Source organism: Haemorhous mexicanus, chromosome 11 (assembly GCF_027477595.1).
Source record: "Haemorhous mexicanus isolate bHaeMex1 chromosome 11, bHaeMex1.pri, whole genome shotgun sequence".
Taxonomy (NCBI): Eukaryota; Metazoa; Chordata; class Aves; order Passeriformes; family Fringillidae; genus Haemorhous; species Haemorhous mexicanus.
The window spans coordinates 15,235,635-15,246,093 of NC_082351.1; the positions used below are offsets into that span (position 1 = coordinate 15,235,635).

A 10,459-nucleotide genomic window follows, 5' to 3' on the forward strand; every position below is an offset into this window, starting at 1 on the left:
GGGATCCGCCCCGCGCTTTCCGCGCAGCCCCGAGCGCTGCGCCTGCCGCCAGTTCGGAGGGGCTGGGAGGGACCGGGAAGGGGACGGGAAAGGGACTGAGAACGGGAACGAGAAGGGGAACCGGTGAGTCAGGACAGGACGGGACGGGACCGGCGGGCACCTGCCGAGCGCCCCCTTTGCGCGCCCTTTGCGCCCCTTTCCGTCCCGTCTCGCCCCGTCGCGCCCCGCGATGCGGAGCCCGGCGAAGCGGAGCCCCGCCGTCCTCCTGCTGCTGCCGCTGCTGGCCGGTGAGTCCGCGCCCCGCGCCGCAGCGGGGCCGGTGGGCGCCAGGGTCCGGCCCGGCCCCGCCGTCCTGTTTCCGGGCGGTCGCGGAAGGGGCCCCGGGCGCGGCGGGGGGAAACCCGGTCGGCCCCGGCCCCCCCGCCCCGCAGCGCCCTCAGCCGCCCGCCGCTCCGCAGGGCTGGGGGTGGCCCTGGCCCCCGATTCCCCCCAGGGCTGTGCCCGCGGCAGCTGCTACCCGGCCACCGGAGACCTGCTGGTGGGGCGAGCAGCCCGCCTAAGTGCCACCTCCACCTGCGGGCTGCGCCGGCCCCAGCCCTACTGCATCGTCAGCCACCTCCAGGTGAGTCGGACGGGACCTGGAGGGACAAGACAAGGGTGAGGGGCACGGAACACGGATGGAGACACGAGTCATTGAGCCTTCCAACTCGCAGGAGGAGAAAAAGTGCTTCATTTGCGACTCCCGGCGGCCCTACGATGCCCTCACCAACACCAACAGCCACCGCATCGAGAATGTGGTCACCAGCTTTGCCCCCCGCCCCAAGAAAGCCTGGTGGCAGTCAGAGAACGGTGAGTAGTGGGTGGGGGTGGTGGAGCATCCTGTCCTGTCCCGGGGGGCTCTCCTTCCCTTCCTCCCACACTGAGGAAGTGTGACTCAGCCTGTGGCTGTGGCCGCGCCCCTGGACCACTGCCGGGTGGGGGGGACGAGCCCCCGGGATCTGTGAGAGTGTGCTTCCACTTGTCACACTTGTCACCCCCAGGTGTGGAGCATGTCAGCATCCAGCTTGACCTGGAGGCCGAGTTCCACTTCACCCACCTCATCATGACCTTCAAGGTGGGTCCCAGCATGTGGATATCCAGGTGGGGACAGGACAGGAGGGAAGACGCCCTCAGGGACTGTGGGGCTAGCCCTGTCCCACCCGGGTGTCCCTCAGACCTTCCGGCCCGCGGCCATGCTGGTGGAGCGCTCAGCTGACTTTGGGCACACCTGGAAAGTGTATCGCTACTTCGCCTACGACTGCGCTGCTTCTTTTCCCCATGTCCCCCACGGGACCCCACGCCGCATCGATGATGTCGTCTGCGAGTCCCGCTACTCTGACATCGAGCCCTCCACTGAGGGGGAGGTGAGGCCCTAGTAGTGTCCCAGGAGACTCAGGGGACCCCCTGCACTACTCTCATCACCTTGCTGTCCCTTCCAGGTCATCTACAGGGTGCTGGACCCTGCCATTCCCATCCGGGACCCCTACAGCCCTGCCATCCAAAGTGAGTTGCCAGCCATCTGGGCTCCTGCTTGGCTGCTCTATTTTGGGTGTAGCTATTTTGGCTGCTCTCTCCCTGCTCTGGGCCCTACACAGGGATCAGGACCTGATCCAGCCTGCAGGGTCTTGGGCCATTCTGCACCCTGCCCTATGAGAGCAGCTGAAGATCAGGCTGCATTGGGTTAAATGGAGGAGGATGGCTGTGCCACGGCTGAGCCCAACACCAGCTGTGGTTTGAGATGGGAAGTCAGGCTGGGCATGGGACACAATGGGTTAATCACCCACCCAAGGCTAAATTTAGACTGGGAACAGGAGGGGTGGAATCTGCAGGGCAGGGCTGCTGGGAAATTGCAGTTCTGGGGAAGATATTCTGTCTTCCCAAGGCCCCCAGGCTGCGCCCACCACACCAGGCACAGTCATCTCCTGGGAACAGCCCCCAGTGGTGAGTGCCCTGAGATACATAAAGGTGCTGTGCCAAGGGTGTTGTTCTGCACTGGTGGGGTCCCATCCTGCCTCTGCTGTGGGAATACAGAGCCCAGCCCACACACAGCCAGACTGTGCACAGCTACGTTAGTGGGAGCTGAACCCCCACAGCTATGTGCAGCCCAGCCTGGCCACATGCAGCCACGTGCCTGTGAGCCAAACCATGCACAGGCCTGGGCCAATTCTGTGTGATATAGAAAACCACAACAGACCAGCCTCATATTGTGCAGCCCTGCATGGACGCCCCATGCCATGCACAGCCCTCCCAGCCATGCCCAGCTCCTCCAAACCACCCACAGCATCCTGTGCCATGCACAGCCCAGCCCAACTGTGCCTATCAGAGGTGAGCTGTGCATAGATGTGCCCAGCTACCCTGTGCTAACAGGGGTCTCTCCCTGCCCTAGACCTGTTGCGTGTCACCAACCTGCGTGTGAACTTCACCAAGCTGCACACACTGGGAGACAACCTGCTGGACTCACGGCGGGAGATCCGGGAGAAGTACTACTACGCGCTCTACGAGCTGGTGATGCGTGGGAACTGCTTCTGCTACGGGCACGCTTCTGAGTGCGCCCCGCTCAGCGGGGCCCCTGCCACCACCGATGGCATGGTAGGGCAAGCCAGGCCTGTGTGCCCTGCTGGAGCTGGGTCTAGTCCTGCAGCCCCTCACTGTGGCATCCTGGTAGGTGCATGGGAGGTGTGTCTGCAAACACCACACGCAGGGGCTGAACTGCGAACGCTGCGAGGACTTCTACCAAGACCTGCCCTGGCGCCCGGCCGAGGGCTCCAGCACCAATGCCTGTCGCCGTGAGTGCCCCTGCTGGCACCAGCTCCTGGCACAGTGATCCCAGTGCCAGAGCTGCCACACTGTGCTGTGCCAGGGGTTTTGGGGTGTTGTACAGTGGGATGTGGTTTGGTGGTGATTGGCATCATGCAAATTGGCTGAGGGTGTCTGGGGTACCAGGGCTGTACTTTGGGGAGGTTTGCAGTTGTAGTGCTGCATATCAGAGTAAGGGGAATACAGGCAGGGGAGGTTTGGCACTTGGGGTGCTGCCTGCCAGGTGTGGGCTGTGGTGCCACATGCCATGTGGCGGTGCTGTCCCTGCAGGCTGTGACTGCAACGAGCACTCACGGCGGTGCCACTTTGACATGGCCGTGTTTCTGGCCACGGGGAACACCAGTGGGGGTGTGTGTGATGACTGCCAGCACAACACCATGGGCCGTCGCTGTCACCTCTGCAAGCCCTTCTACTACAAGGACCCCACCAAGGACCTGCGGGACCCCACGGTGTGCCGAGGTCAGTGTGGGACAGGCTGTGCAGGGTGGTGCTTTGGTGGTCACAGTGCTCACCCTGCCTGTCTCCCTAGCCTGCGACTGTGACCCTGAGGGTTCTCTGGATGGTGGGCTGTGTGACAGTGCTGATGACCCAGCCAGGGGCCTGATTGCGGGGCAGTGCCGCTGCAAGGAGCATGTGGCTGGTCCCCGCTGTGACCACTGCAAACCCGGTTTCTTCGGCCTCAGTGCTGACAACCCGCAAGGCTGCCGGAGTAGGTACCAGAGTGGCACCTACTGGGGTCGGGCACGTGGTTTGGCATTGCTGGAAACCGCTATCTCTCTGTGCAGGGTGCCATTGTGACCCCCGTGGCACAGTGGCTGATGCCAGCCGGTGTGACCGTGTCAGTGGGGAGTGCTCCTGTAAGCGGCTGGTGACCGGGCGCAGCTGCAACCAGTGCCTGGTGAGTGGAGCTGTGCCACGGCCCCTGCACAGTGCTCGGGACTATAGTAGACAAACAGCTGCTGCTCTTTAACACCCTGTGACCCTCTGCAGCCCGAGCACTGGGGACTGAGCCACGACCTCCCAGGCTGCCGACCCTGTGACTGTGATGTGGGAGGTGCTCGCAACAACCTGTGAGTCTTTGTGGGGATGCAGAGGGCAAGGGGCATCCCCTCCTGGCATCAGGGCTGATGGTGCTGCTGGGGTACCAGGTGTGCCATGGGGACGGGGCAGTGCCAGTGCCGCAGCCATGTGATGGGACGACAGTGTGAACAGGTGGAGGCCGGTTTCTACCGCATCAACCTGGATCATTACACCTATGAGGCAGAGGATGCACGGCTGCATCAGGTAAGAAATGAACGTGTCCCTGGGGAGGACATCAGGCAGAGCAGCGCAGTGGGTGCCCCTTTGCAGGGTGCCCAAACCAGCAGGCAGTGGTCTGCCTCCCTACTCAGGGCAGAGCAGTGCCTGCTGGCCAAGGTGATTTTTAGGGTCCCATCTCACAACACCTGCTTGCACCAGGGCTCAGTGGTGGAGCGTGAGCTGCCCCCAGACCGTCCAGCTTCCTGGACAGGGACAGGCTTTGCCCGCATGTTGGAAGGCAGCTGGGTGGAGTTCCACGTGAGTGATGTGCCTTTCTCCACCGAGTATGACGTGGTCATCCGCTATGAGCCACAGGTGAGCACCAGATGCTGAAGCCAGCAGTGTGATATATTGCCAGATTGGGAGGTAGTGGTGGGGAGTTCCAGATAGTGAGGCTTTATGACACTGCCCCTTCTTGTTAGCACCCAGAGGCCTGGCAGGAGGTGAGGCTGAAGGTGCTGCGCCCCAGCCCTGTCTCTGCCAGCAGCCCTTGTGGAAACACCATCCCTGCCGATGACCAGCTCTCCACCAGCCTCCCCTCCGGTGCCAGGTAAACACCTCAGTAGGGTTGGGCTGTACTGGGGCTCACTGGAGGCACATGGCTGCCCTTGCTCTCTTTTGCCCCCACCCAGATATGTGGTGCTGTCCCAGCCCATCTGTCTGGAGCAGGGTGTCTCCTACATGCTCCGCCTGGAACTGGGCTGTGCTGCTGCTCATCAGGATCCCACTGCCAGTGTGCTCATCGATTCGGTGAGGGGCAGACGGGCAGTGGGATGGGGGACCGCAACCCTTTAGGGGGATAGGATGCAGTCATAGGGAACTCAGGAAGAGAGGGACATGATGTCCCACTGACTTTGCCCCGCAGCTGGTGCTCCTGCCCCGTTACTCCTCACTGGAGATGTTCATTGCGGGTGACCCCAGCTCCATGGAGCGCCGGGAAACCTTCGAGCGGTACCGCTGTGCCCAGCCTTTCCACGCTGCAGGGCCCTCGCCTGTGGCTGAGCCTTGCTCCAGCCTCCTGCACAGCCTCTCGGCCATCCTGCATGACGGGGCGCTGCGTGAGTACAGCCCCACAGCCTGTCCTGCCCCCTGTCCCACAGCAGCTGGCGCTGACCCTGCTCTCTGCCTACAGCCTGCCTCTGCGATCCCCAGGGCTCGCTCAGTGCTGAGTGCCAGCCCCAGGGCGGGCAGTGCCAGTGCAAACCCAATGTCATGGGACGGCGCTGTCACCGCTGCTCTCCAGGAACCTTTGGCTTTGGGCCTGGCGGGTGCCGACGTGAGTGCCATTGGGAGAGGAGCCTGGGCATCCCAGGGCTGGGGGCATGGGGAAGGGGTGCTCTCTATAGCTCAGAGGCAGACGCTGTGGGTGCTGTGCTTTCCAGCATGCCAGTGCAGCCGTGAGGGTTCAGTGAGCACCATCTGTGATAGCACCACTGGGCAGTGTCCCTGCCGTGAAGGCACCCATGGCCCACGTTGTGACCGCTGCCAGCCTGGATACTGGGGCTTCCCTGTCTGCCGGCCCTGCCAGTGCAATGGGCACGCTGAGAGCTGTGACCCTCGGACAGGCAGCTGCCTGCGCTGCCGTGACCACACGGATGGTGAAAGGTGCCAGAGGTAGGTGGGGTACGTGGCCAGACTGGGGCAGGGTGCTGCCAGCAGCCCTGGCTCCTTCTGACCTCCTGCCTGCAGGTGTGCGGCCGGACACTTTGGGAACCCAGCGCTTGGCTCCGGGCAGCACTGCCGGCCCTGCCCTTGTCCTGAGGGGCCCAGCACCCCCCGCCACTTTGCTGCCTCCTGCTACCAAGACAGCCACTCCCAACAGGTTGTCTGCCGCTGTAGCCCTGGGTACACAGGTGGGTACCTGCCACGGCACACTCAGTGCTCTCTGGGGTGCCCTGTCCCCAGGCACTGCCCAGCGCTCTGTGTCAGCAGGTTCCCGCTGTGATGAGTGTGCCCCTGGGTACTATGGGGACCCTCTGCAGGGCGGGCGCTGCCTGCCCTGCCAGTGCCACGATAACATCGATGTGACGGACCCAGAGGCGTGTGACCGGCGCACAGGGCAGTGCCTGCGCTGCCTCTACAACACCGCAGGGCCCCACTGTGCCGAGTGCCAGCCTGGCTTCTATGGGGATGCCACACGACACAGCTGCAGGCGTGAGTACCCACTGCCTGCCAAGACAGACTTGCCTCCCATGCCCGACATGTCCTTGGGCCCCATGTGCACCAATGGCTGCCCCTGCTTGTGCACAGGGCTGTGGATTCCCTGCAGCCCTGCCCTGTAACAGTGTTGTCTCCTCTGCCCAGGCCCAGCACTGTGGCCCAGTCCCTGTCCCCATGTCCAACTTATTCCATCCCATCTATGTCCTATTCTCATGCCCATTCTTGTCCCCATTGCCATGCCTGTCCTCCATCCCCATTCCCTGTCCTTATTCCAGCTCTATCCTGACCGTGGTCCCATCTCCATCCCATCCCCACCAGTGGTCCTCATGCTGCACACATTCCACCTCTATCCAGTCTTCACCCCATCCTTGTCCAATCTCTGTCTCCATTCTGCTTCCACCCTCATCCATCATCATTCCACTCCTGCTCTGTCCCCATCAGAACTTCCATCCCATCTCCATCTCAATCTCATTCCCATCCTTGTCCTCATTCCCTCAACTCTAAGTCTGCTCAGTGCCTCTTGGTTCCAGGTTGCTCCTGCAACCCCCTGGGCACTGATGCCAGCACCTGTGGGCCCCAGCAGTGCCACTGTGACAGGCACACCGGGCAGTGCCACTGCCTGCCCCATGTTGAGGGCCAGAGCTGTGACCGCTGCAGCCCCAACTTCTGGAACCTGGCCAGCGGGCAAGGCTGCCAGCCTTGTGCCTGCCACCCCCAGCACTCCCTGACACCCACCTGCAACCAGGTGAGACACGACAGAGACAGGGGTTGGAGGGATGGGATGGGCTGGGGGTGTGCTGCAGCAGTGCCAGCCTTGGCCATGCCATGTCTGTCAGTTCACAGGGCAGTGCTCCTGCCGGCCAGGCTTTGGAGGCCAGACTTGCACCGACTGCCAGGAGCACCACTGGGGTGACCCACAGCACCAGTGCCGAGGTGAGAGCTGGTGCCAGTGGGGGGATCACAGTGGAGCCTGTGGTGCCCTGACACTTCTTTCCATGCAGCCTGTGATTGTGATCCCCGTGGCATAGCCAGTGCCCAATGCCACCGCAGCAGCGGCCACTGTGACTGCCGGCCTGGCATCTCTGGAGTCCGCTGTGACCAGTGTGCCCGGGGCTTTGCTGGTACCTTCCCTGCCTGCCAGCCCTGCCACCCCTGCTTCGGGGACTGGGACCGTGTGGTGCAGGATCTGGCTGCCCGTACCCGAGCGCTGGCAGAGCGGGCCAGCCTCCTGCAGCACACCGGGGCTGCTGGCGCCTTCGAGGGCACCTTCCGGCAGCTGGAGGAGAAGCTGGCCACTGTACGTGATGTGGTGGCCACCCGCAACACCACCGCTGCTACTGCTGCCCACCTGACACACACCGTGGAGGGGCTGCGGTGAGCACTTGGCACAGGGCACGGCTCCCAGGGTAGCCGTGGGGGCAGCTTTTCACCCCCTTCCTTTGCAGGCGGCAGATCGAGGAGGCAACTGAGAGGCTGACACGGGTGGAAGGGGAGCTGACGGCTGCTCAGGATGCCAACTTCAATGCCAGCCACGTGCTGAACACTGTGGACCGGGGTGCCCGTGCTCTCAACCACAGCCTGCAGGACTTGGAACAGCGGCTGCACACCCTCAAGACCTCCAATTTCCTTGGTGAGCCACACCACAGAGCCAGGCCAGGGTGGTCAGGCCACGGCCAGGGGTCTGACAGTGTTCCTGCCCCCCCAGGTGCCTATGACAGTATCCGTCAGTCCTATAAGGAGTCACAGGAGGCCGAGCGCCAGGCAGATGCCTCCACCCGTGCTGTGCCCAGCCCTGTCAGCACCTCAGGAGCAACTCGGCACCGCACTGAGCAGCTCCTGGCCAGCCAGCGGGATGACTTCAACCGCCACAACGCAGCCAGCCGGCGGGCACTGATGGACCTGGCAGCGAGGGCACAGGCGCTGAGCCTGCAGCCGCTTAATGAGAAGGTGGGACTCAGGGAGGGAACTGGGGGAATGGCACCCAGAGCTGCCCTGATCCCGTGCTGCCTTGCAGGTCTGCGGTGTGGTGGGAGATGTGCCCTGTGCTGAGAGCCCTTGTGGGGGTGCTGGGTGCCGGGATGAGGATGGAGGACGACGCTGTGGTGGTCTGAGCTGTGGTGGAGCCGTGTCCAAGGCTGACAGTGCTCTGGACCGGGCACGCCATGCCCAAGAGGAGCTGCGACAGGCTGCCAGTGACATGGCCCAGCTCTCCCACAAGGTGTGTGGCACATGGGTGCTGGTGGGATCTGGTGGCACAGCCACGCTCTGCAGCCCTTGGGGCTGGCACCAAGGGTCTCTGCCCATGTTCAGGTGGCAGAGGCCAAGGGGAAGGCAGACGAGGCCCGGTTGCGAGCGCAGGCAGCCCTGGACAAGGCGAACCAGACCAGGGCCCGTGTGGAGAGCTCCAACAAGGAGCTGAGGGAGCTAATCAGCCTTGTCAAGGCCTTCTTGAGCCGTGAGTGCCGGCATGCCGGGAGGGCTGGCCACCCCTACCCAGGGCTTTGTGGCTCTGCACCTGCACCACACTGCACTGACTCTGCACTGTGCTGCACTGCATTGTCCCGACACTGCATGTTGGCTGTGCCACCCCTGCCCCATGCTGCATTGCCTGGTCCCTGCCCTGCCCCAACCATCCTGTGCCCTCCAGCCATCTCTGGTCCCCCTGCCCTGTCCCATGTTCCCCTCTGCCCTTCGGTCTGCCTACCCCCTCCACCCCGGCGTGCTGTAGAGAACACACTGACTGCTTCCTCCTGCAGAGGAGGGGGCTGATCCTGAGAGCATTGAGGTGGTAGCCAGTCGGGTACTGGAGCTGTCACTCCCCGCTGCACCGGATCAGATCCACCGCCTGGCTGAGGAGATCAAGACGCGGGTGCGCAGCCTGGCCAGTGTGGATGCCATCCTGGAGCAGACAGCCAGTGACGTGCAGCAGGCTGGGCAGCTGCTGCAGGACGCCCAGCGGGCCAGGTGAGCCCAGGGACGTGAGGACGCAATTCCTCCGGGGACCCCAGCCCAGGCCATGCTGAGGCCTTGCTGTGTGGCTGCAGGGCACGGGCAGAGGGAGTGCGGGGCACAGCCGAGGCTGTGCGGCAGGCGCTGGAGGAGGCACGGCAAGCCCAGGGCATGGCTGAGCGAGCGCTGCAGCAAGCTGCCGGTGACATCCAGCACAGCGAGAGTGCCCTTAGCATGGTAAGAGCCCCATACCTAGGACCACAGGACCCCATCCCCACCATGTGATCACTGTGACCACACCAAACTCCCATGCCACCATCCCCAGATGCAGACCCAGACAGGAAGTGCAGAGCAGCAGCTGGCAGGTGCCATGGAGCAGATTGGGCTCCTGGACAGGCAGACTGATGCCCTGAAGGTGAAACGTGCAAACAACAGCCTGGCAGCCACACGTGCCCAGGAGGCAGCCAGCACTGCGCGGGACCGGGCCGGCGAGGCCAAGCAGGTGGGTGACTGGGGGTACCAGTGTGGCAGCAGGGGTTCCCCTACAATCCCGCTGACAGGCCCCGCTGCCCAGCAGGTGCTGGAGGGGCCACTTCGGGACCGGTACCGGACAGCACAGGAGCTGGTGGAGCACCGGGCACAGGGCGTGCAGCAGGCGGGCAGCCGGGCACAGCAGTTGCGGGAGGAGGCTGCAGGGCTGCTGCAGGACGCCCAGGGCAAGCTGCAGCGGCTGCGAGGTGAGGCCGGAGCGGGATGCTGGGGCGGTGCTGGGGGCAGTGGTGGGAGGCCAGGCTGACTCATGTTCCCGTGTCCCTGTAGCGCTGGAGGAGGAGTACGAGCGGAACGAGCGGGTGCTGGATGCCAAAGCAGCCCAGCTGGGCGGGCTGGAGGCCAGAATGAGGGAGGTGCTGGCCACCATCAACCAGCAGGTCCAGATATACAACACCTGCCAGTGATCCCCGGAGGGGCCTGGACCCCCCCGGAGCACCCAGCCTCCTGCCGCCCGGCCTCCGCCTGCCCCGCAGCGGTAGGCGGGGTGGGGGCTGCAGGGTACCCCCGCGTGAATAAAGTTGCAGAGCAAGACCGCCTCGCCTCCGCCCCGTGCCGTGGGCCGTCCGCCACGGGAGCCCGCAGCGGCTTCCCCCGGGGTGGGAGCTGGCTGCCACCGGGTGTGGGGCACAGCGGGGCTCGGGGT

The 10,459-nt window shown here is 64.1% G+C and overlaps 1 protein-coding gene across 2 annotated transcripts; it reads left to right on the top strand.

Annotated features, from left to right (window-relative positions):
* Positions 1–39: 39 nt before the first annotated feature.
* Positions 40–10,347, top strand: LOC132332387 (laminin subunit beta-2-like). Of its 2 annotated transcripts, none has more exons than XM_059856638.1 (33): positions 40–287; positions 459–622; positions 714–849; positions 1,041–1,114; positions 1,215–1,403; positions 1,479–1,542; positions 2,426–2,628; positions 2,705–2,825; positions 3,127–3,315; positions 3,386–3,565; positions 3,642–3,754; positions 3,847–3,926; positions 4,005–4,140; positions 4,315–4,470; positions 4,578–4,705; positions 4,788–4,905; positions 5,021–5,213; positions 5,288–5,431; positions 5,538–5,769; positions 5,845–6,008; positions 6,088–6,309; positions 6,846–7,060; positions 7,152–7,248; positions 7,317–7,689; positions 7,761–7,945; positions 8,021–8,262; positions 8,330–8,533; positions 8,626–8,770; positions 9,072–9,279; positions 9,360–9,501; positions 9,590–9,766; positions 9,839–10,001; positions 10,084–10,347. In XM_059856638.1, the coding sequence occupies exons 1-33, from the start codon at positions 230–232 to the stop codon at positions 10,218–10,220; spliced, it is 5,352 nt and encodes a 1,783-aa protein (XP_059712621.1). In that variant the 5' UTR covers positions 40–229; the 3' UTR covers positions 10,221–10,347. The 2 variants fall into 2 exon arrangements, with proteins under 2 accessions (XP_059712621.1, XP_059712622.1); XM_059856639.1 differs by having other exon boundaries at positions 9,842–10,001.
* Positions 10,348–10,459: the final 112 nt, after the last annotated feature.